A 27139-nucleotide genomic window follows, 5' to 3' on the forward strand; every position below is an offset into this window, starting at 1 on the left:
CACTATCAGCCATCTCCTGCAAATGGATGACATAAAGCTGTATGCTAAGAGCGTGTGAGACAATGACTTGCTGATCCACTCCACTAGGATTTATAGAATATGGCCTGGATAAATGTGGCCAAATGGGGACAAAAAGAAAGGTTATCCACACAGAGGGTATTGCACTCCCATAATGGAGAATAGCAGATGCAAAACAGAGCTACAAGTACCTTGGAATACCACAGGCAACCATGAAGAGGCTACAAGGAAAACAGCAACAGCCAAATACCTGCGACAAATAAGGGAATTACTCAATAGTGAGTTAAGTGCCAAGAATAAGGTCCAATAACTATGCCTTGCCAGTAATCCGATACCCTACTGGGGTAATAAATTGGCCATTGGAGGAAATTCAGGCCATTACTGTTAAAACATGAAAGCTGCTCACCATGTATGGTGGATTCCACCCCAAATACCTTATCCACAGACTATACATAAAAATAAATAGAAGAAAAGAAAGAGGCAGAGGCCCAGTGAGCATCAGAGCCAACGTTGAAGATGAAACATCCAAGCTCCAAGAACACACCAGCACTTGGTGAATGTCTCAGATGAGGGAAGATGGAAGAGAAGGAAGGAGGAGCCATCATGAGAGGGAAAAAAACCCTGCATGGAATGTAACACCAACAGAGAGCTAAAATGGCTGAAATGACCAAATCCTACGGTGCCTTTTGAACGTATTCAGCCCCCTTGCGAAAGCATTTGACATGGTCGACCATTAAATAGTTTTAGAAAAACTACATGTAATTGCTCCTTTTTTTGACAGCTTTTTTTTTTATTATTATCTTCGTAAATGTGTTTTCTCTCAGGTCAACCAGTTAGATGTTGAAATTATGAAAAAGGGATACTGCAAGGTTCATCCCTTGGTCCAATACTATTTTCATTCTTCTTAAATTACCTCTAACATATCTATTCTTACTGTAAAATGTATTTATATACAGATGACACTGTAATTTACTCTAATTTGGACATTCAGCAGACTTAGTACTAAATGCCAACAATTTATGAGTTAGTTCAAATATAGTTATCTATAGATAAGCTTTTATTAACAAGAATACAAACAGTTGGTGTAATTATCTTTTAGATTTAACAGCATTAAAAGAAAATGATTAATTTAAATGATATAAATCCAGATTGTATGAAAATATATTTACTAGAGACAATTTATCTTATTATTTTGATGTTATTTATTGCAGTGCTCCTGAAACAAATTCTAATCCCCTCAATGTTTTTCTTATTAGTCTTTGTCAGTTTTTTTCTGATGTCTCAATACAGGATTCGCTATTTTCTTAGTCATTGTATCAGTTGACTCATACGGCCAAAAGGAAATTTCATTGGTTATTTACTTTCAGATTTGTCTATTTAAATTTGCTTGCAACAAGATGAATTGTTGCAAGATTTCCACATTCACAAACTAGCCCCAATACAGAAATGTTTCAGACCAGTGAAATGTAATGACACGTATAATGTCAACGCGTCATCCTGAGGTGGAAAAATGAAGCCAAACAAAAATGGCTGTTTTAGCTGGAATACCCTCTATTTCCTTTTTAGAAGAAAAAGGAGCAAAAGGACACAATTTTTGCGTTTGTGGATAGGAAAGATGTTTGTGTGTTCCTCCACACCATATTTGGTAGGAGTTTGATTTATCAGTTAACTCTGCTAGTTGTGAAACAAATCAAGAATATGATTCGGCACAACTGGCACCGCTGCTGTGATTGGCTAAATGCTTGACATGGGAGGTACGTGCCACCAGATTAGCCAAATCAGCTTGAAGAATTGTACTGAATGTCCCTTTTGCAAGGCTTTCGAGATGGATATGTGCAGTTTAATTTTAATTCTACACAATATCCATCTGGTTTATGCCAGCTTATAAATTTGCCTAACTACTTAACCCTTTCATGCATGAATTATGATAGTATATGTTATGATTTTTTTACCAAGTGTTTTTATTACTCTTTATGAATGAAAAAAACATTTTCATCAATTTAAAAAAAAAATATGCTTTCTTTAGGGAGTTGCATAATGTCCAACTTAGTGGACACATTACTTACAAATTTTTAATAACACAGAATCAATTCTTGGAATTTATACTTGATACTTGATGTCCCCATATTTTTTTTACCTGCAAGGATCGCCTAGAATAGAAGGAATGAGCAGATATTCCTCTCCCTCACAACCCATTTGCTCCTCTGTCGGCCATTTTGTTTTTTTGTGGGAAAAAAAAAAGTCACTTGCAAAGGCTGACGAGTAGGTGGCAGTTTGACAAGTGGCAGGATGATACATTAGCGTCCACTGTAGTAACATATGTGCAAATGTGACATTAAAACATGCTCATTTAAGAGAAAACAACCATTTAATAACTGTCCACTGTAGTGACCACTATGCATGAAAGGGTTAAAAAGAGTCTACATGTAATTCCAATCAGCTCTCATTGTTGCATAAGGATTACCACTCATCTATTTCTCTCCATCTCCAGAAATTAGGAACAAAATAGTTGTGCTTTTCAGTTTACAGCTTCATTAGATTGGAAAAACCCAGTTCTATCGCCTCATTTCATATTGTCAGTCACCCAGGTCGTGCTTTTAATTTCTTATTTTCTCTATTTGAGTCATTTATTCTCATCTTACTCCCCAGATAATTTATGATCTCTTACCTTGTATTTACATGTCTTTGCTTTGTTTTATGAAGCACAGTGAATACATGTTTACTATACTGTATGTATGTACTACATACAGTAGTAGTTATTAATGTATATGAAAAAGTGTATTCTGATATACAAGCAGGCTGGTATTGGGGAAGCAATGTGTTCTGCAAGTACCCCCTTGTAAATGAGACAACGCATCTCAAAGGGCTATCTTTAAAATATACAAATACTGACTGCCTTTTCTGGAGTTTTCACTCTACAGTAAACACAGGTCAAAAACACAGTTCTTATACAAACAATTATAACAGAGCCCTTTATTGTAAATATACAACATCAGAGAACGATTTTGTTCTTTCTGTGTCCAGAGAAAGAAAGTGGTACTAGCCTATACCAGCCCCTAAAGAGCATTGACTTGTGCATTGTGCTTTCAGTCGGCATCCCTCATCTCACCAACAATGGGTAACTGTCTTACCCTTTTTTGTCTTGAGGCAACATGATGAGTGCTTGTGTGTATGCCCGAAAATAACAGGTCAGAATAACTATAACAAAGCAGCAGTGTCTACCTTTCAGTTGAAAAATTTAGTAATTATCCAATACATCATATACATTTGTGTCCATTTCCATTTCAGTTCTGGGTGGTAAAACTTAACACAAGCATTTAGTTTAATTTAGGCTTTATTTTCTGTTATGATTACTTCAAAGATGAATATCCAGTTTAATCCAAGCTGTTGAAAAAGCAAATGTCACATCAACATATGTAACTTAAAATTTTTTTTCAAAGTCAAGTTATGAGGTAGTGATATACAAGAAATAAGTTTTGCGAATCATAACAAGAATTAATATAATCATTGAAGAATTTGCATTGTTTGATAGAAAAGTAAATGAATAATTTTGCAAATAGTAAAGGCTTTATATTTATTAAAGTAACTGCTTTTTGGCAACCCTCCCTCATTATCTCAGCAGACTGGAGCAATTCCTGTAGAACTGTAGATAAGGTTTTATATCCATGTATCCATCGTTCTCACCTTACACATGAAAGATACCCCTAGGTATTTGAGCTCCTCTGCATGAGGCAGTGTATAGCCTCATTATAAGTTCTAAAATTCGACTAGACAGATCTTCTGTTAAGGAGCACACAGGTCATTAACATGTTTTTAATTCTGTTTAATTTTAACAACCACATAATATTATTTGGGAACTTTCAATGTTCCATTTCCACTGTGACTTTATTATCCAAGCAACTAAATCCTTTCAAAGTTGTTGGGATGTTGATACACAATAAAAAGAAAAAATATTCAACTAAACTGTTATGTACTTAGACAGGAGGGAGAGTCTCTTTGGCCAGTCTCCACAGTAAGACTTTTGAAAGGAAGAGACCTTCAGCAATAGTCAAATGTGGGGTTGATTGCATTCATTTGAGAGCCTGTTTTATTGTCAGTGGTACTCATACAATACACTTACTGGGACGATATACAAAGGGAGGACTACCTCATAATGTTTTAACTTCACCTTAAATTAACCGCTAGGACACAGTTAGTTCTTCCAATCCCTCCCAAAAGATGGCTTAAAATTTTTGGAATGCCAAGAGTTGCATTGATAAAAAATATTACCATCTCAATGAGTACTGCACCTATATTAAAATATAGTAGACACAGTACAAACAGCAATGCTTTTCTTTGTATTGCATTTAAAAAACAATCTCATATAATTCTTTTCTCAAGCTCCAATTATGTGACTCTGTAACTTTAATCAACCTTTGATGCTAAAATATATTTGAAAGATGAAAAGGACCCAACACCATGTAGGAAATGATGTAAACAATATTTGTTCATCTATTTTCTCACATGTCACATTTATAGTGATCATTTTAGGTGATACATCAGAATCTGAAAGAGTAGGGATATCGAAAACATATATAACTGTTCTAAGCAAATCAAATAATGCCGAAATAAATAAATAAAAAAATCTCCACGCATTCTGCAGTCTTTTAATGGCTAGTTTCCCAATAAAAAGTGTGTAATAAATTACTTTTAGAAACCAAGGAAAAAAATAAAGTTGGCAACAATTAAGTTCTGGTGTTTATAAAATCCTACACTAGCTGAATAGATTCATAGCTGTTAATATGGAGAGCTTGGGAAAAAAAATCTAAAGATTACTTAAATTAATAAATATTTTCATACTGTATTTTCTCATTTGTATAATTTACCACTTTTAAATTAATATGAACTCTTTAAAGAACAAGATTTTATTTTAAGACATTAACTAAGAAGTGTTTAACCACTAAACAACAAAGTAACCGCTGCTTCCAGTGTTAAACTGATAAAGATGTACGTATGTTTTCTCTGAACATTCAGATTCACTTAAACTGATATTCATCATTCCATTAATACTTTAAGTTAATGTAATTTTCAACAAAAATAGCCTCTCATCAATTGTTCAATTTTTGGCAGAAATTCTATATAAATTAACAATTCTATGCCAGCTTTCATACAATTTTGGTCTTTTTTTTTTACATTATTACACAAATTTATGCATACACAGTTCTAACCAGTTAGGTATCCATTTTTTAAATAAAATAATACATATTTATTTATCACTCTCTGGCATTAAGTATCCCAATATTTTCTAGTTGGGTAAGATCAGTAAAGTTATTTTATTTTGCTAATTCTCATTTTAAGTACTTTTTTTTTTCTTTTTTTTTATCTTTGATTCAGCAGTGAACATACATTTCCTTAATATTTGGCAGAACTCTATTTAATAATAAATAACTTGGGTCTAAGTTTTTGCCTACCAGCTTCTCATGATAGTTTGCTTGAATTTTGGCCCATTATTCCTGACAGTGCTTAGGTAACCAAATCATTTTTGTTTTTTGACAACTTGCACCCACACATCCACACAATAATTTATAACCCTAAATAAACGTTTTCAGTTCTCTCTGAAGTTTCCATGGAGTTGAGATCAAGGCTTTGAGATAGGCACTCCAAATATTGACTTGTCGGTCCATAAGTAACTTTATAATGACTTTAGAGCTATGATACCGATCATTATACTTTTAAAAGACCAAATTATGTCCATTCTTTGGACATTTGGCTGATAATATTCATTCCTAATGACACTATCTACTTCCTGAAGTGCTCAAGTAAACCATACATCATAGTTGAGCTTGTCTTCTTATCAATATGACCAAAAATGCAATATTAAATTTTACTTCACAAACTGAATGGTGATTGTACATTCTAATGTTGATTATATTTGCATATAATTATTTAAAGAGATATATGTTGAACTTTCAAGCATTTTGAAAATATACCCAAGTGTCCAAGGTTGAAGATGTTGTCTTAAAATACAACCAGATGTGCCCATTTTAACTCAAATATTGTGACACTTACAAAGCCACTAAATTGTCAGCTGGGCTTTCTCAACTTGTTTATAGGTAGGCATATTATTTTATGTAGCTTTGACTTTGAAGAAAAAAAAATGTTAGTCTTCTTGGTCGACTGGTATAAGGAAGATTTGGAGATAAAAATGTCTTTTTATAGTGTGTGTGTATATATATATATATATATATACATTGTGTATATTTTATTTCTTATCATTGTCATTTGTTGTGCTTCACTTTACCTTTGCTCTGTGTCTGATCATATCACACACCCATCATGTCTTTGTTACAAATGCATTCATTTTCCGTCATGCATATTTTAATCAGGTGAGGTGTCCATCTTTTCTTTTCATCAGGAAAATCTTTTGAAGTTACATTTTGCTCTAATTAAGGTGAGAGAGGAATCTGTTCACACAGCTTTATTGCAGTTGGGTCTCATATTAGGTTGGCCAAGCTTGAGGCAGTCTCTCTGCGAGCATGGCGGTCCATGTGTCCTGACACAGTAAACACATTCAGAACTCGGTCTACAAGTCTTCGTCCATGCCTTGTCCTCTCAAGTAGGACAGCCACCGCGGTGTATATTCCTACGCCCACCACGGCCGCTCCTCCTCCTGCTAGCAAAACCACTCCAGAGATGTACATGTCGTTCAGGGCTTGTCCTGGCTTTGGCATATCGTAAACCAGGGCCAAATTTAGAAGAACTCCTCCACAAATTAGCAGTGAAAGTCCTGTGATTAACACAACCAAAATGTCCGACAAGCCGCCACTCTTTAACATGTCTATCTGTCGTCGGCTCCGAACGCAGTTCATGTCCTGTACAGCTGAGCTGAGTAGTTGTTTGAGAAGAACCCCCAGAGCCAGAAGGCACATGGCTGTGCCAGTACCAAGCCTCCATTCACTCGATACACTGGTGGTGGTGGAAAGAAGGGTGACGCCTCCGAGTCCGCAGCCCAGGATTAGCAGCACAGCGACGCAGTAGCAAAGTACTGACTTTCTGGGATCTCTGAACCACCACAGCTCTACCTGCTCCTCAAGGATGCTGTGCTGAATTTGGACTGGGTCCGCTGGACCATTCAGGCCTAGATCTGGGCCTCTGTCTTCATTCAAAGGTGGAAAGCTGTCCAACTCTGACATCCTGCTGCTAGTCCCAGCCTGATTAGTATTGATGAGCCCCTTAAAAAAAAAGCGGAATCCACCAATAACCTTGGCCCATACTGGATTTCTTGATGAAAAGGATAAAAGAAGATTGCAGACTTTTAACGTAAAACACTCTAACTAATTCTAAATGGAAATCTAAAATGTGACAGAAGTTGATGAGACTTGACTAAGCCTGGTGTGCACCAGTGTGTACAGGAAGGTCCCAGAAAGTCAGCTTAGGTCTGTTGCCTTTGTGTGAATGAAAATCTTTCAAGCTCACTGCCAGTGGATACAAATTGTCCTTTACTGCATCAATATTCAAAGCAAAGAATCCAAGCAGCAGCAGCAGAATTTTTAGCTTGTTCCTCCACGGCGGCAGTCACCTGGAAGATAAGACAGACATATATTCAGTGGTGTGTGGGGTGTATTTTCTCATGGGTGCCCTCTCTGCCACTGATTCTTAGATCGGTGGAAAGCACACTGCAATGACTGACTGGGTACATTTATTCTGTTCCTAACCAGACAATAAATCACTGCACAGAAATAGATCTCGTACTCCTCGATATTTCTTCCCCACAAAAACCCACACAGACTTGGCTAAACTGCCTAAATGTGCACAAAAACTTAAATCTGTTTAGATCTAAATGATTAAAGACTCACTGAATAAACAACACTTAGTAAAGTTGTCTGTTCAGCACAAGATAAAGAATCTAACCTTTTATGTTGAATAAAGGAAAGAATTTCAACCTGATTTAAAAAAATATAGAGTTCAAATTGTGTATTTTTTAATCTAACACATTTATAAAACAGATTTTAAAACATCTGAAACTGTATTTTTTCTTTTTAGCATCAAGTTGCAAGTTTTTAGCCACAATTTAGTTGAGTTCCACCTCTTATTTTACGCAAACTGATGCTGTTTTTCTGTACGCTAAAACATCCTGCTGTGGAAAAAAAAAAACCTGCTGACTCCAGCAACCTTTTCTATTTTTCATTATCACTATGGTAATGAGCTGCCACCACAGTGGCTTGCTAAAAAGAAGGATCAGCTTTCTATAGAATAAACAATTTGGGTGTAAAGACAGAAACAACCTTCAGGAGCAAACACACAAAGTACTTTTTTTCCATTTATGTTTTTACAATTCCTTTCAAACACCCATGCAAGATGCTATTATGTTTTATGTATAATGTAGATTATCATCGTTATGGATGGCACATTTCCCTGACTCTCAGCATTTCTGCATCAGCAATGCTATTTATAACATTTCCTAGCCTCTTAAAAATCATGTTAACACATATACTACACACAGATACTAAACATCTACAAGGTTATGGCAGTCAACAGCTTGCCTTTAAAAAACTGTCAGCAGCTCTATTTCCATCAAAGTCAGCAGTGCACAGTATGGGCCTGTGCATGCCAACATAAGCTGACAGGAGTTACAGCTTGTCCTCACCAGACGTTGATCTCCCAAACACAAATATCGCTCCGGTAAACAACAAACTATGACAGTCTAAGTAAACAAAACATGATATTGCATTCAGTTTTATGATTAGCGCTTTGTTTGTTTACCTATATCGGAACCACAAACATTTATTCCGGATTTCTTTTTCATTATTAAAATATTTTTAAAAAAGTCTTAAAAAACAAGGTATCTAAACGTTGGAGTTGACAGGTGTTGCATTATGCTGACACAGAGCACTAGCACCCTGACACGAGGAGATATAGGGTGCATAACCAAGGTGTGAAATGAAGAGTGAGGTAATTACAGCAGAGCAGGGGGGTGGGAGGTGTTTATTGGCAACAAGCTGTCCTGGAAGCTCTCTGCATTCTGTCTGATGAATAATTAGGCTGAAAAACACACACACACATATACTGCATGTGTTTCTTTTCAACACCATAATTTATAAATGAATAGTAAAAGGTGGCCATATGAACATTTTGTGTGCTTTTTATCACTTTAATGGCGTAACTGTGCCGTGTTTGTCAAAGACACAAATAAAGATACACTGGTAGAGTAAGGCCTGTTTGTGTGTGTTTGTGAGCCGCTAATTAATCCCGACAGGTTTCAGCTCAGTGTCAGTGACAGGTAAGGCCACAGAAATAGCACCATAATTGAGTTGTATGGGTGTGCAAGGGTGTGTACTTGTACTTGCAGCAAGGAGGGGATATATTTGGCGTATTTTACAGGTAAAGTGAGGACTTAAATATAAGGCAAGTCCCTTTTACTACTGTAGTCTTTGGTTTAGGAGTGTAATTCAGGGGTAAGGTTAGGGTGAGGAATGTACCAATTGTCACTATCCGATCCATCCTGGAAGCACGATCCGTCCTGCGCATGCGCAAACAGAATAATAAGATCTGGATCGCCAAAAACGTACATAATAATGGTACTGAAATAACTTCTTTATATACTTAAAACATTAAAGAATGTTAAACTACTTGTATAGAAAACATTGAAGACTTTTCTGGAAGAAATGGATACGTTTTATATTCTCTCCATTGTATTACGTGACATCATCATCTGACATGCTCAGAGCAGTCACAGTAAAGTTCGAAAGGCTATTTAAGTGTATCACTTTTTTCGTTTTTAGAATATGCAGAAAAAGACAAAAGAATAAAAAAGTAAGAAAAACTAAGCATTGCCTACCCAGAAGGAATTCTGTTCGCCCATGTGCAGAAAGGATCCGGCGGGACGGATCGTGTAGTGACACCAGTGATGGTTAGGTTTATGGTACAGTAAGTGCCATGGTTAGGCTTGGAGTAAATGCCAGGTCCTCACTTTGTATTAAAAACACTGTGAGTGAATGTGTGTTATGCTGTCTGAAGGGTTGATCCATCCAAAGTATGAAGCTGAGAACAATCTTTTATACTGAAGCTAACTTTTACTAAGGCCTTTATCCATGCTACCCTTTTCTTTTAGAAATATTGTTTTTATTTCTTTTAACAGCCCAGAGGAACATAAAATAAGGAACCCACCCAAAGATTGAACCAGAAGCATCGGCATGCAACAAAGACCATAACAAAGATAAAATCGAAGCCTTAATGACACAACTATATCTTACTTGCGGTGTTTGCCACAGTCTCTTCTCCTCAAACACACACAGAGGCTCGACCATTGAGCTGTGTCTGCCTCTCTAGGTTTATCCATTATGTGACCTCTAAACTCTTTCATATCAGTTTTATCAGATTGTTGTCATAAATAACAGTACAAACAAAGCAGTGACTCATGGTTTTACTGTTTATGGGCCTCCTTTTAAAAACAGAAAGCTATGAAGAAAAATTGTTCATAAACTTTGGACTAAGATTTCAAAACATCACTGTGCTTATGCTCATGTGAGCAATTCTACAGTCCTTAGATGTTCATTGTTTACCTCATTCTAGTTTCGGAATTGGGCACACAACTATGTGAAACATCTGCTCGAGGATTAGTTAAAAGCTTAAAACAGGGCAAGGAAAAGACTAAAGAAAAAAAATCTAAAATGTAATTCAAATTTTTTTTTTAAAGAAGGGTACATTACATTTTAAATGTAAAAAAAAATCTCAATTAACTGATTACACAATACCTTTTAAGGGGTTTTCAAATAAGATTAAAACTCTTTCAAATACTTTTTTAAGCTACTGCATAAGCTACCTCTCTAAGACAGAGAAACACCATCATGTTTGGACCAGAGAGGTCTACTAATAGTTGAAAAAGAAAAATAAGCTGTTTTCCTTGCAGACAAAAGGTTTCTAAAGAATATATGTTGAAAGGCTGTGTGGCCACTTACTGGAAATACAAAAGAGATACAGTGAGCACTTCAACTTTGAGTTTTATGAAAGTAAAGAGAAGAATTTTCTCCTAAACCTTCAAAGAGTCTTTTTGAAACCTGCTTTACCTTGAGACAATAGTTGGATAACACTGAGACAGCCTTACATAAAATCTGTAGAATTCAGGCTTCAAGAGCACAAAGAAAGAAATAACCAAATGAGAATAAAATATATTTTACCACAGAAGAGACAGCAGATACCAATTGCAATGCATTTGTCTACATAAAGTAATGTTAGCCAGAAAGAGAGTAAAAGTTACAACATCTGTTTAACTTGATCTCAGACAACATTTCTCTTGATTTTCTTCCTTCCACTTAACAAACCACCATTTAAACATTTTAGAGCTGTGGACTTATATATCACTACCCTCTTATATGTTATGCATTGATGCTTGAGTTCAGTGTTTTGTTCATCATCTAAAAGCTTTTGGGAAGCTTTTGGGTTTATGCTCAATTTCCTCTGCTCAAATTTAATTTATGTTTTTCCCACGTCACCTAAGATCTAACATGCACTAAGATCTAACATGCACTTGATAACCATGTTGTTTCATAAGCTTGGAAGTTGTAAAATTGTCACACTGCTGGCAATTGAAGTTCTTGGTTTAAGGTCAATTTCATTTAGCATCACACACTATCCCAAATTGCTGATAATGTCAATTTGTTTCACTTTGTAAAGTACCTTCTAAAACGAGTACAAACCTGCACGAGATAATTATGAAAGCTTATTTAATTTAGAAATATGACACTGTTATATGTATATCTATATATGTCTCTAAATATCTATATGTCGCTGAAAGGAATAATAAGTGTGTTCAGATGCTCAGACCAGCAGTGTAAAATGAAATGAAAATAAGCTAGACATTGTAGTGAGACAAATTTACATAGTGAAGATGAAAAGTCCAGAAAGACACTGCAACTATAAACCCTGGTCACAGAGAACCACCATTCTTTTTGCTGCAACTGCTGGCTCAATGTTTTCAGCCTGCAAGGTCATCAGAGGAGCTGTGCCTCAAAGTAAAACATTGTATACTGCACTCCAATTACCTGGGAGCTTTGGGATGCCTGTATTCCCCCCTCTGTTATGTTGACCAGCTGGATTCATTTCACAGGCTATTAGTGACTCATTTTATTGGTGATGCGTAGTTCTTTTAAAATTGGTTGCCTGGTTTTATATGGTAATCAGGGTCCCGATAATCAGCAGAGAAAGTTGAAAAACAGCAAAACAAAACTGATGGAAAAAGAAACAAGAAAAAAAATCAGACATCAGGAAAATTAAACAGATGCTGCTGCGGAGTTAATTTCCAATTGTTGTGTGAAAGCCCATAAGATGTCTTTCTTCTTGTTTCCTTGGGTGATATTAACTCTTGAAAAACCATACTGTCTCACCTCTTCACTCAATTTTTAAATTGGCTTCCAAATGTAGTGCTTAATTTAATCCAGGATTGGTTTAATGTTCAGTCTACTGATCGAGTGTTTTGATGACACCTTGTATAGAGAAAAAACTAATGCAAGATTATTTAAACACCAAAAGTTAAAAGTTGCTGAGGGGAAAACATCAGGTCCTTTCCAATCCGTTTTTCCAGCTATGCGTGATTTCATCTAAGAACCTTGGCTACGTCTAACAGGGAGTCCACAGGATTTGGTGTGATGTGTTGCCGTGGTGACAATATGATGCTCTCCTTCTGCTCTTCCTGTTACTTTTCTTCACGCACAGTCTTACACTCAGTCCAACCCCCACCCCTCTCATCAAGTCAGGCGTTGAATCTCTTGGCTTCCCCATGGGCGAGGAGAGGGGTCAGGGTTGGCTCCATCTGTCTATGTGATGGGCACTGGTGCCAAGCACCGCAGGGGCTGGAGAGAGAGGAGAGCAGGGAGGGTAACGGATGTTTCTGGGCTGTCATGTGGGACTTCAAATAGGAGAAAAGACTGGAAAGTGGAAAGAGGCTGAGGGGGATGTATAGGTGTAAAGCGTTTTGAAAAGAAGGGACTGAGGATAAAGGAATAGCTTGGAGCGAGGGATACTGCACTTCTTGGATGATTCTATTGCCGCTGGCCAAGAAAGGTGATTCTGAATAGGTCTTTATGGAGACAAGCTTGATTTTTCTTTTCTTTTTTTACTTCCAAACACAATGGACAGGAAAAAAGCTTAAGGAGCCTCACTCTGTCCAGAAACAGTGAAGAGCCAATGGCCGAGTCAGTGTTAGTTCTCTCTCCCTGCCAGTAATCACAAAGGAAAACCTAAGAGAGACAAAAAGACAGAAATAAGTTCACTGAAAAAGCCTATTCTGCTCTGTGACTTTGCCTCTGGGGCTCCCTAACATCTATTCTAAAGTGGGTATAAAATGTGTACACACCCTACAGAAAACACTTCACGCTTCAGTAACTGAGTGTAAATCATTTCAGATCTTAAGGTTATGAATAAAACCCTGGTTCTCTGATTAGCATGAGGGAGTGTCTAACATTTGACATTTACCATGTATTATGCTTCTATTAAAAAAATTTAACTGCTGAGAGCAAAGAAAAAAATCAAAACCTGATTGCATGAGATTCTAGACCCCAAAACAGGTACGCTGACAAACAATGGCAAGAAACTACATAAGTTGGAGAGAACTAACTGTGAATGAAATGTAACTGCCCTAGGAGAATGTTGTTCATATTAGCATTATTTAGCTAAAGCAACAGTTTAAAGAGTGAATTATTTTATTAAAAAAAGAAAAAAAAGAATTTACTTTGTTAAAATTTAGAATGGCAGAATAACCTACCAAAATGAACTTTATCTAATGTTTAAATCATCAAATTCTTAAATCTGGGGTACATGGTGGGTCAGCATGTAGCACTATTTTTTCCTATCAATTTCTAAAAGCAGAATGGGAGGCAAATCTTTTAGTTATCAGGCTCCTCTCCTCTGGAACGAACTACCAGTTTTAGTCCGTGGAAACACACCCTGTCTACTTTTAAGGGTAGGCTTAAAAACTTTTTTGATAAAGCTTATAGTCAGAGTTGATCAGGTTATCCTGAGCTATCTCTGTAGCTATGCTGCTATAGACTTAGACTGCTGGAGGACATAGGGACTCCTTTTCATCATTCTGTTTCATTCTATCTCTATTCTCCCAATGTGCAGATTTGATAGTTCAATCTCTAATGCTATGCTCTCTCTGCTTTTTCTCATAGTAGCTTCATCTAGTCTGTTCCTGTGTGGCTGTGACACCATCCTGGAGAGAAATATCAGCTGTGCAGCTGCCTTCAACACCTTTGTTTATAGATGTAGGAGATCGTCCTGTTTTTCAGTGTATTCTTGTTTCTCTGACAGTGACTGAGTGGATGTGCTCTCTTCATCCTCTGACATGGGAGCTACTCAACGCTTGTCTGCCTGGCTGTGTGTTTCCTGGATGGGGCAACCTGTGGAGCTGGTTGACAGTTGCCTTTTGTATCTCTGCTTCTATCTGTATATCTGCTTCTTTCTCCTTGAACCCCCAAGAAACCTTCAGAAGAGCTGATTTTGCTGGTGGTTTATTCCTGTTAAAAGGGAGTTTTTCCTTTCCACTGTCGCTACAAGCATGCTTGGTGTGATGGATTGCCTTCGAGTCAATGAGTCGATACAATCAGCTGGTTTTCCCAAGATAGAAAAATCTGAATCAATTTGACTGTATGATATGGTTGAATTGTAAAGTGCCTTGACATGTATTGTGAATTGTGTCATGCAGTGGTTTTGAGTTTTATTTTCTCACATGCTATTGCTGCCGTTCCTCTTGTCAAGAAACCCTGCAGTTCCTGTAAATTCTCATGCTGTATTACATGAATAGTAAATTTGAGATCTTCGTAAAGTGGCTAAAGTACATCATATTCATGTAATGAGACTGAGGCAACCAACCAGAACCTTCACTTTTCCCTTCACCAGGCAATGACTGGTGGACTGTCCCGGTCTTCTGGAACATTTTTATGTTGCAATGTCCAGATACATCTTATACACAGTTTTTAGGCTGTTAAGTAATTCCTTTTAATTTGAACGACTTTCCCTTTGCCTGTGTAGCATATATATCCCCATAAAACCAGTGATCAATTTTGATTTCAGTGGCTGCTTACTTGACATCATAAGCTTTTTTAACTCCAATCTAAATGTTGCATTTACAGTTGTGGTCATAGATAGTGTGGTCATAGATAGTCAAGATTTTTTAAATTCCAAATATCTTGGTTCTGAATGTTTTTTGTCATTGCTTTTAGTTAATTGATCTTACATTTGTGGGTTTTTCTTGATATCCTGGCAATTGTAGCTTATTGTTTTGCTGTTGTTCTAATGGAATCCCTAACTTTCACGTTATGATTAGTTTCACCACTGCTTATTGGTATTCTCAGCTTCCTTGCTTTTCCCACAGTTCTGAATCCAGGGAAGTTGTTGTAGAACCAGATAAAATAATTGAAGCCATTTGAGCTTGTGTGTATCCACTTCTTGTATGTAAATAGGCAGATAAATGTAGGATATTGTGATTTAAAAAAGGATACATACAACAGTTAAATTAACTTACCCACTAATTGTGAGTCAGTATAGTTGTATAATTGTATGAAAAATTCATGTATAAAAAAAGGGGCTGTACAGATGGAACAAAACAGGAAACTGTGACCATAATTCCAAAAGACAAATGTGTCTCAAAGTGATTAAAGGTAGAGACAACATTATGATTTGGGATTGTTTTTCTTTACATGGTACTGGTGCCTCTGTCAAGTTAAATAAAATTATGACTAGTTCCATGTCTGAGTGGTTTTTTTTAACCCATAACCTTTCAAGTGTGTTCTAGCAGTTTTAACATGATGGTTGATTTGATCTTTCAGCATTTAAGTCCAATCTGAATGGCTAAACCAAGAGAGGCCTCAGAAGATTGCTCTCAACAAGGCAGAATTTAGAACTACATCTGACACAAAATCTGTGAAATCAATTAAAGATGACTGTGAGATATAGATCCTCACACTGATAGATTTGGAAGCGTTTGCTAAGATACAGTCAGTAAAGCCAAAATGGTTCACTGTATCCTCAAGACAGAGGACTAAATGCTGAAATGTAATCAAAATTTAGTTCAGAAGAGTACTAGCTGAAGGGTGTGCAGATTTAATAACCAGGGTACTACACTTCTTGCCTTTAATAGATCTTCTTGTTTTTTAGGTGTGAAAAAAAAGGATAAAAATGATCATTGTATAAATGTAACTTTGAAGGTTGAACTTTTTTTTTCCATTTAATAGATAATGAAAAAAAATCATAATACTTGTCATCATAAAACTTTATAAAAATAGTAAATACAATGCAGCTGGATTTTAAAAAGTGTTCATAATCTGTCCAGTGTGTAATGATTTTACATAATCGTGGCATTCAGTCACATGACCTAAAAGCTAGTAGGAAAAAAAAATGAAGAGATAAAAAGAATAAGCATTAAAATTGGACAAAAAGCGATTGTACGTCTTCCTTTTTTCTCTGAAATAGTAATTTAAAATTCATATGGTGTCATTGGGTCGCAAAACATGAAAGTTAGCAAGAGTGTTGGATATTTATTAATGTTACTCATGATGCCATAACATTTTGAATACACTTATGTTTTGAGAAAGCCAACTTCTTCCTATATCAGTTTAAGCTATTACTATAAAGCCCAGGTCCTCTAAATTAATACCCTGCTGTAGTCATGATTCAAACCTTTGTTTTCAACAGGAAAGTATGTCACAAATTTGTTCAATTGTTTGGGCTGCATTTTTCCAAACTAGCCAGAAATGTTATGTCTTTAGCAACATTTTGTATTTCTACTTCTTGATAGCTGGCCACAAAATAAAAATTGTTTTTTTTTTTATGCTGTCAGGTTTTAAACATTAATAAAGATCCACTTCTCTCCCCTACACTATGAACACCTCTGGACTCAAATGACAGAGCTTGAAATCACTAAAGCTTAGAAGAAGTAGATCTCAAAGCAATAAGTATTCTGGCCCACCACTCCAATAGCCTCAGTGGAAATATATCCATAACTCTATGTATAAATTTTAAAATAAATGTAGTAAAATTTATGATCTTGTTAGTGCGCAGCTCCCAAGACATGAGTGATACTTTAAATCATTTTACTGCACTATCATCAGTTGAAATGTCCCCTTTTATTCAATATCCGATATCCGTGCATCTACATCAATCTCAGCTGCGGCTTAAATTTTACTATCTGAATTTCAAAAGATCACCATATCATATTTCATTAAAGAGTCGAAATTCCTAGCTTTTCTGATTATATACGTTCAGGCAATTTAGGTAGGTTTTAGACTTTCCATTTCACATACAGTAATCTCCCCAGCAGGTTTAATTAGACCATTTCCGACTGTGATATTTTCTCAGTTTATGGTGAATCACAGCTCCAGAGTCCAAAAAGCTCCTGACATGCTATGCATAGTCAAACACACACACACACACACACACACATTAATCTACATCTTATTTTTCCATCATCCACTGGTTTTCTGCACCTTCCTGCCATCTTGCTTATCTGCTGTTGTCACAACTAAGCCTTCTCTCAGTCTCCATGCTGTATCTCTCCTTTCTGATACCTGCGGTTTAGGTACTTCAGAATAGATAAGATAGATAAGATAAGATTGCCACAGAGTCTCACCTGCCCTTTCGTCCAATATATGCCAGCGTATACACCTGTTTTCTTTTAACATTATTTATCGTATTTCACCATTTACTCAAAGAAACCGATATGACTTATTAAAACCTAGATTTTCTAAGACAAAAGGATGTCAACAAAAATGCTTATATCAGTCTCCATCAGCTTGGTTAACGACCCTTGTTGGCAAATCTTGGATTCTGATCCAACTACTTACAATAAAGATTAAGCCAGGTCAGCCAGGTCACTCCATACATTCTTTGAACATCGATTATATTTTCAAGGGCAAAGAGCTAGTCATGTATGGAGGCAGTATGTCAAGAACAGACCTCCAGTCAATCACAAAGCCAATCACAAAGGCAGACACTTACTCACATACACTCTCACTTCATAACCTGAAACTTGAAGGTTTTTTTCTTTTTTGTACCCCTTTTTTGAGGGGGTGGGGTTACTTGTTTTGTTACCATTGTAGAGACATAATGGTGCTATCCCAGTTTAAGTTATAACATTGAAAACCTGCTGTGAAGTGAAGCATGTCCATTTTTTATTCACAATGAAAACAATGCAAGCAGCACTTTCTATGTTTCATAAATGCACATTGTTCCTAACTACACTACAAGCATTTTTCTTTCCTTTTTTACACCATGCATTCATTTTGGATCCAGCAACTTATGTGTTGTTTGATCCTTCTTTCATTTTTGTGCCTGTAAACAACTCATTGTGTATCTATGTACTTAAACACAATCCTTTTATTTGTCTCTGTAGTTAGGTTTGTTAAGAATTGATTATAGTGATAAAAAACAGTTCAACTATCACATGTAGATTATTAATCTTTGATATATTAGTTTCTTTACACATTTTAAATCACACCAGGGGCGTTGCTAGGCATAAAGCTTTACTGGGGCACTGGCCCCCTATCGTATATGCCCCTCCTGCCATACACAAATACAGACAAGCACACTGCCCCACCCTGATATATTTCTACCAAAATTACCAGCTGAGATATTAATGAGTGTAAGAGCATATTTGTTTTAACATACATAAACATTTTCAACATTGCAGCTATAAAAAATAAAAAGTTTCCTTATACACATTCTAAAGTAATCATTAATTCCTAGGTTTCAGAGTTTTAGTTCAGGGGAAGTTTAACTCAACATGAACTAAGTTTTTCTTTTATTTTTTGAGCATTAAAGTGTACCTCCTATTTTTCATTTTTGCAAAGCGGTCAATCACTTGACTCTGATTCAGCTTAGAAAGTTCTTCCTTTTCAACTGATAAAATAGCAAGATGGTGGAGCCTGTCTTGTCCCATTGTGCACCTCAGCCAAGTGTGGATCCTTCTCAACACACTGAATGACCTTTCACAACTCCAGCTGTAGACTGGGATGATGAGGGAGATCTGGATGACCTGCGTTAGTGTTGGGAACATGATGTTATCAAGCATGTTGAAAACACACTGCATATCCTTGATAACAAGGCTTTATTTTTCAACCAGGAAAAGCTTTCAAATCATTTTGAATTAAATGAACATTTTTTTTATTCCAAATTTGTGCTGGGGATAGTGGGACAACTTCACTTGTTTAGGACCATCATGCTTTTCCCCTAAGTCACTAATGTCCCCTTCTTGTTTGTGGACGCTGTTGTTGCTCCCTCATCACCTTCATGGTCCTGTCTCTCTCCTGTCTCTTGCCTGTCAGTCTCGCCTCCTCCTTCCTTTCCTACTCCAGCACTTTCATTCTCATCCTCTACAGCAAAAAACGTAAATTCATATTTATGTAAATATCTATCATATTGCTTATAACGTTCCTAATGTAACTGGTTAGATTAAATCACAAATTCATCACGGGACCTTACCTCCCTCTCTCTCATCTCGTTTTACTGCTTACCTGTCTCTGCTTTGTGTGAGGAATTTCCTGATATCCATCTACAAACCAATGCAGTAATTTTCAGTTAGTAGCCTATAAATCATGTGGTTTCACTGGGAAAATAATAAAATTGACAGGTAAGAAACGTTACCAGAACTAAAAATATGTCGCGGCCGCACACTGTCCCATCCAACTCAGTTGAGAGCAGCGCGTTAGTTTACCTGCAGCGCTGACGTGGGGGCGCTAATACGTCCTCAATTTGGAGTTACCAACACACTTGCTGCGCATTTGAGTAGAAATATACGTCTCCTCCCGTTGGAATTATCTAAATTGATGCATTAAAAAAATGTATCACTGTTGCAAATATTCATGAGATTTATACTGGGGCACAGCTCATTTATACTGGGGCACGTGCCCCAGTAAATGGGGTCTGGCGACGCCAATGAATCACACCAAATGTACATTTGTTGTGGTTTCCTTTCCTGTTTGGACTCTTGCCAAACATAAGAGATTAAGAGCCCTGATTAACCCAGAATAACTCTTGGTGACCTCCTGCTGACAGTGGGTTTGGTCAGATTACCCTTATTTACTAGTCAGTAGATTATCAAAAATACATACTGCAATAGGACAAAATGAAAATTGACTAAATTACCTATGCTACCCTTTTTCAATCAATAAGCATATTTAATTACTGATAGACATTAAAATTGGATTCAGTTTCTTATCCTGGATAATTAAACTAAAGGAGCTGAAGGTTGAAACACTGATGATCTAACTAACATTTAATAACACCATCTCTTCTAATGTAAAATTCTAAACAAATGATGTATGAAACCCGGCAAAGAATAAACCTATCTGAATTAAAGAAGTAGTTTTCAATTCAAACAAGGAATCATAAGGTGAGGAAAAAATATATATATCAGTTGTGAATAGCACAACTGAGCAGTGAATATTTGACACTAGTCAACCAGCATTTAAAATGGATTCTCCTTCTGTCACTTTACTGCTGATTATGGGGAAAAAAACTACTTTTTTCTTCTCCTATCATCTAACATTGCTTTTTAAATTTCATCACTTTAGGCTTAAATATTTCCAGATACTAAGCAGTAAATATTACTTTCACATTGTCTAATTGTGAAACTGAATTTAGCAAATAACACTGAAATGTATGCCTGTGGGCCAGCAAGTAAATAAACACAGAAAAGAGGAGGGTTGGGGGTTGTCCAACTTATCACAATTACAAATACAGTGATTGTCCAACTTTCTAAGTGCTACCATTAACACAGTGGTTTGATAGCAATAATATCACATTTGCACATTCTTAATCTTTCATTTTTTTAAGAAGCATACTTAATTTCAAGGTAGCTCATTTTAGTTGAACATTAGTTAATTCATTTCTAACATGCAGATGATGATGAGTCCTTTCTGGTGCTTCACTTTTCAGGGGGCCGTGCAGATATGAAGCTGATAAAAGCAAAAGTATAATCTGCATAAAATTTCAAGGAGATCTAATTTGGATGCAAGCCGCAATGTTTACTCATCTTTAAGAATCATCTTAAGATGCTAAACTGAATCAGGTTGTTCTTAATGTTTAAAGCCGAGCAGTAGGTAACATTTTATTAGATGTAGGATTAAAGAAAGCTTTAAAAGTATAGAACGGAGATAAACATTTGATGGATGATGGTTCCAATAGATGGTAATCATATTATGTTATAAATACTTAGATAAAACATGAAAACTAAGAAACAAATTTTGTTTTTAAAAAGTTTGGTTGGTTATTATTTGCCAATAGCACCTTCTTTCACAGCCTTATCCTTCTAATATAACATGCAATTTGGTAAAGGTAAAAATCAACAAGGAGGAGACTGGATTTTTTTTGTTTAATTACTGTGGCTCACAGCAAAGGGCTCCATTCTGCCATTGAGCATTGTGAGAAAATAGGAACACAGAAAAAAACAACTGATCAGAACATTTTTTTTTTAAATAGATTTCTGCAAGGGGGACTGTGTGTTCCTCAGTGTTGTGCACACTGTGATTGTTGCATGAAGAGCCCGTACACCCCAGCTAACTAATAATAGTTTGGTATCTGATTTTAGATTCATGGACATTAGGGAAGCAGGGCTGCATCTGATATCTAGTTCAAAATCCAACATTCTCATTGCTCAAATATAAATTGGATTATTCCACAGTTGATAGATATTCTTCAAAACAGGCTGGTTAGAGATTGGGAAACGTTATTTCATTTTCATCATACTAACAAACTTACAAAGATCTGATACTGGCTGTTCCCTTTGCTCTAATAAAATTTTTCTTTCGCTTGCTCCACATAGTATTCAGCGTTACGACACCCGCAGCATGGAATCATCTGCTGTTTATATTAAAAAAAGTTTATTTCATTATCAAATTATTTTGAGTCATTCTTAAAAAAAGTGAATGTGAATCTATTCATCCTTGCCATTGTTCCACATTGTTATTTTGTATCTTTACACTTTGATCGTTTTAATCTAAGCACTGTGCCCTGCAAAAGGATTCGGCCCCCTTCAAATTTTTTATCTTTTGCCACATTTCAGCCTTTAGCCATGAAGATATAACATTTAAAATTATTGAGAAGACTCAACAACAAGTGGGACACAATCATGAAGTGGAACGAAATTTATTGGATATTTCATTTTTTTTAACAAATAAAAAAACTGAAGAGTGTGGCATGCCAAATTAATCAGCCAATTTACTTTCTGCAGCAAACTCTCTTACAGAAGTTCAGTGAGGATCTCTGATTAATCCAATGTTGACTTCAATGACTGATGATGATAAATAAAATCCACCTGTGTCTAATCAAGTCTCCTTATGAGTGCATCTGCTCTGTGATTGTCTCAGAGGAGCCGAGTTCTGGGAGTTTGTTTCGGCCGAATGAGGTGTTAAGCCAGCGAGTTCAACTAACCAAACAGGAATAATTTGCAGGTTATAAGCAGAATTTAAAAGTGGACATAGGATGGTCTATGGTTAAAAATAGAAGAGGGGGAAAAGATCAAATTAAAAAGGGACAAAATGCTGGTGAAAAATCTCTTGAGGATGAGGAAGAAAGAAGATAATTATGACCGTTTTTACAGTTATATTGAAATTTAAGGCTAGACAGGATATGGTTGGAGTAAGTCCTATCACTTAGTTAAATGGATTAAAGAAAGTTATTAGAGATGTAGAACTAGCTAAGTTTGGATTCCTGCCCACATTGGAGTTATAGGGAACAAGTTAGCTGATGGGTTTGCTAAGAATGCTGCAAAAAAAAAATATTGTTGATTTAAATATTAAAATAAGTAAAAATTAGATAAAGAATATTAGTAAAATGTATATCAGGAAGAAATGGCAAGAACAATGGGATGAAGGACGGAATGCTATGTTTTATTATAGTATTCAAAAAAAGGTTGTACAATAAAGTAAATGTAATAGAATTAAAAAAGAAGAAGATATATCTAGAATAAGATTCGGACATACAGGATTCAACAGTAGTCTTAAAATAATTAATTAGCATAGTACAGGGTGTTGTAATTATTGTGGAAAATTAGAAACAGTACAGCACATTTTTTTTTTTTTAGAATGTAATAAATATGCTCAGGAAGGAGAGATGTTACGTAGGGAGTTTGGTAGGAACAAATATAAATTAATATAAGGAAATTGTTTTAGAGATCATCTGAGGATGTAGTTTTTAGGAGTATTTTTAGTTTTCTAAGTAGAACAGGCATTATGGAGAGAAGATAATAGTTTATTGTTTGATCCATTTTCCAGTCTGGAAGGTGGCGGTAATGCACCTATAAGTTGGTTGCCAACCAACATTACAAAAAAAAGAAAAGAAGAAGATTGTCTCAGAGATGTGTTTAAAGCACAAAGAGTATCATGAAGAACAAGGAACACAATAGGCAGGACCAAGATACTGTTGTGGAGAAGTTTAAAGCTGTGTATATATAAAAAGAGATGTCCCAAGCTTAAAAGATTCCAAGGAGCGCTGTGCAAGCAATAATATTGAAATGGAAGTACAGTAGTATGACTACTACAAACCTACGAATACCCGGCCATCCCTCTAAACTTCAGCTCAAAAAAGGAAAAGACTGATCAAAGCTGCAGTCAAGAGGCCCATGATCGCTCTGGATGACCTGCTCTACAGCTGAGGTGAGAGACTCTTCTTATAAGAAAAAAAAAACATCAATTGAAAACTGGGAAAGTTTGACAAATGCCAAAGAAACTGTGCTGTTAATGTATTTATTTTCCTTTGTTATAAATGCAAAATAATGGATGATCCCTTATGTTTTGTGCCAAACCAGTTTTGTGCTTTAAGTATTTCCTGGAGTGTTTACAGGTAATAAAATATTACCAATGACTTCTTGAAGCATGGCTCAGACAAATTTAGAGGAAAATCTCTTTGAAGAAATACACCATTGTAATCTTTTGCAGGGCTTGTGTGGAACTGATTGTGCTTATTAGAGGGGTTGTTACATGCCACGGTGCTACTGCTATTGCTGACACTCTTCTTGACTGACTGAGTGCATTCAAAAAAACTCTGAGAGATATTTCAAATCCTAATCCCCCATTTACTTCCACGGAGTCTGTGATGTCCATCTCTTACACACATACACATAAACTCTAGTCTCACAACTCTGCCAAAGACTTATTTAATGACTCACTTTGTTATTCTCCTCTTTTTTCATCCTGCTCTATTATTGACTTCAGGCTCTTCCTTAACGAGCTCTATCACATGTTTTTTTTTCAGCCTGACTTGTATTTTAAGTGCTAGACGTCATCTTAAAAGCACTGAAGTGTTTCTGAAAAACTGAGAGCACGTAACCCTATTTCATATTCTCAGTCATGATTAATCTGTCTTCAACATTATAATCGATCTATATGAGCAGCCCATGGGGGGTCAGGCCCATGCACCCGTGTATCGACCTGTTCCAATTGCAATATTGAATACAGCTTCAACAACACTTCCTTTATGTGTGTTTTATGGATTTTCCACAGTGTAGCAATACTGACATGACAGTAGCCTGTGAATTGATGACATACAGTGTATTTCAATGTTACACTAAACACTTTTCTGGCCTTCCTCTCAGTCCAAAGGTTGAGGCGTTTCATAATGTTATCATGTTTTACTTCCTTGTTTTGGATGGAATATTAAATGACCTCTGACTTCTCCGAAGATAAGAAGCCTGAACACAGCAGTATGGTACTGAAGCTGAAAAGGGAGCACCATGGAGATTCCATATATATTAGTATGATTTAGATTGCACATTTATTTGATCTACTTAAAATATAAACTCCGATAGTTAGGAGCATACTTTGTGAACTCCTTATATTACAAATTTTAGATGAACATTTCAACCTATACAGTACTGAGGCATAATTAGAGAGCTACATGTACTAATGGGCTACAGCAGAGCTTTTATCTGACAGATCCAAATGAAGCTATAATAATAATTTTGCCTCAATTTAAAGATGAAACATAAAAATGCAAGCAAAACAACGAGTTAAATTCAAACACAATATGTGTAATACATCACTTGTGATGTTTATTCTGTAAATTTAGATTTAGATTCATTTGCACATACAAAAAATATTAACAATAATATAAAGTAAAAAAAAAAACTGTGCAGGGAAAGGTGAAGACACTAATAAGACAATGTTTTTGCTTTTAATGTTCTTCTATTTTACTATCTAAATCATGTAAAGCACTTTGAAATGTCCATGTACTGTATTGTGCTATACAAATAAAATTGCCTTGCCATAAGAAGGGGTAACTAATGCCAACAATCAAATAAATCATTCATAAGAAAATAAATATAAGTTTAAAATGATGTAATATGAGTTTGATTTAAAGTAGAAAAAGTTATAACCTAATAGAGAAGCACTCTTCTTTTGTAATACTGGAATTATTAAAGGTGTCTTACCTACGCGCTGGGTTTTGTCAGTCTTATGTCAATTTTTGCGCCGTGCGCCTCCGTTTTCATTTAATTTCCAGCCAGGTGTGACGTGCGTAAAGTCCCACAACTCTCTCTCGCTGAACACCATTGGTGCTTTCTGGAACCGAAGGCGCAAATCTCCGTAACTCCAGCTGATATCGGTGTCCGCCTTGCCGCTTCTGTCCGTTCACCGACGGACTTCCCCGGTTTAATGCAGGTGTGGCTGCGCGCAGCGGCAGGGGAAGCTGCTGGGTGGAGACAGAGAGCGAGAGGCGGCCAATCAATGGCTGCACAGCCGCAGCTCTGAGCGGACAGCCCGGCACGTGATATGAAGCATTAATATATAAAAACCTAAAGGGGTTGACAGATTTACTGAGCAGAATTGTTTTGTTTTTTGGTTTTTTGGTTTTTACCAGTTCAGGCAGTATGTGATAGATGTGTCTGTCCATAACAGCATTGACAATGATTGCAAATTCATAAAAGAATAGAAAATCCTTTTTTTTTCCCAGAATGAGAAAATACAGGTGTTTCACTACAGGATAAAAAAAAAAGAAAAAGAAATACTGTAGGCAAATATTCATATCACGTGACAAAGCATTGTAAAAATGTTTTCCCCTTTCTTAGAGAAAGGGATGCAATTTTGTGATAACCACTCCAACCCTCCTTTTATTTTTTATTAAATTTTTTTTTGTTTATTTTTCCTTATTTGTCTTTCTGTCAGCTTTTATTATGAAACAACTGAAGGTTTTCATCATTAATGGAAAAGGCCTAGAAATCTGTCCTACATTCACTGCAGCCATAGTGGTTTCACTAAAGTCATTGATGATTTTTTTCCCTCCAGGGCAAGGCCAAGCCTTAAAGGGGCCCTAATGCTAAATTGGATTTTTGCACCCACTATTTCTGCCAATAATATGGAATGCAACAGTTAGATCATAAACACACCTTCTAAGAACTAATGGACACTCTGGCAGTGTTATATATGGTGTTTTTTATGTATCATTCAGTGGTACTAAAACTAACAGACACATTTTGACTACATCATTAATTCTTGTGTGTAAATCTTAGTAGAAAGTTGAGGCTGTGGATTTGTGAGCATGTGGATAGAAATAGGGCAAATTCTGCACATTCAATGTAGTTATTACTCATGCAGAGGTTTCATATAATTTGTGAGTTGATTTATAAAGAAAAATATTTATTATACTTAAAAGTATGGTGGAGAATGTTCTTTTTCCGGGTGGATCATCAAAATAAGTGGTCCTTCTAATTGTCAATCATTCTGGTGATTTGTTTACATGAGGCAGTCCTATTTCCCCATTTTTCACTTATCGTGGTGAGTCTGACATGGTGGAAAAATTGCAAATCTTCTTTTGGAAAGTAAGCTTGTATGTGCAAACAACAACTTTTAAAAAGGTGCGTGCACAAGGAGAAATGGGCTCGTGGTGAGGGCGGGTCTTTACAAAAAAATAGCTAAAGTCCTCCACTGGAGATCATCTGAGGATGTAGTTTTTAGGAGTATTTTTAGTTTTCTAAGGAGAACAGGCATTATGGAGAGAAGATAATAGTTTATTGTTTGATCCATTCTCCAGTCTGGAAGGTGGCGGTAATGCACCTATAAGATTTGGAGAAAATGATCTATGCAAGCAATATGTAGTTTATCAAACTATAGAAGACTATCCTAATTCATAATGCTATAGAATACCAAACATGATACCA

At 36.1% G+C, this 27139-nt stretch overlaps 1 protein-coding gene across 3 annotated transcripts; it reads right to left on the reverse strand.

The window, feature by feature from the left end:
• Positions 1–2976: 2976 nt before the first annotated feature.
• On the reverse strand, positions 2977–25650 carry LOC119789897 (transmembrane protein 125). 3 transcript variants are annotated; one of them, XM_038295089.1, is made up of 4 exons: positions 25415–25650; positions 13155–13232; positions 12039–12222; positions 2977–7576 (listed from the first exon to the last, which is right to left on the reverse strand). In XM_038295089.1, exon 4 carries the CDS (start codon positions 7188–7190, stop codon positions 6492–6494), a length of 699 nt encoding a protein of 232 aa, XP_038151017.1. In that variant the 5' UTR covers positions 7191–7576; positions 12039–12222; positions 13155–13232; positions 25415–25650; the 3' UTR covers positions 2977–6491. The 3 variants fall into 3 exon arrangements, with proteins under 3 accessions (XP_038151017.1, XP_038151019.1, XP_038151020.1); XM_038295091.1 differs by lacking the exons at positions 12039–12222; positions 13155–13232; XM_038295092.1 differs by lacking the exons at positions 13155–13232; positions 25415–25650 and having other exon boundaries at positions 12039–12319.
• Between the last annotated feature and the right edge of the window lie 1489 nt (positions 25651–27139).

The sequence above is a fragment of the Cyprinodon tularosa genome, unplaced genomic scaffold (assembly GCF_016077235.1).
Source record: "Cyprinodon tularosa strain WSP-4 unplaced genomic scaffold, ASM1607723v1 ctg35, whole genome shotgun sequence".
Lineage (NCBI taxonomy): Eukaryota > Metazoa > Chordata > Actinopteri > Cyprinodontiformes > Cyprinodontidae > Cyprinodon > Cyprinodon tularosa.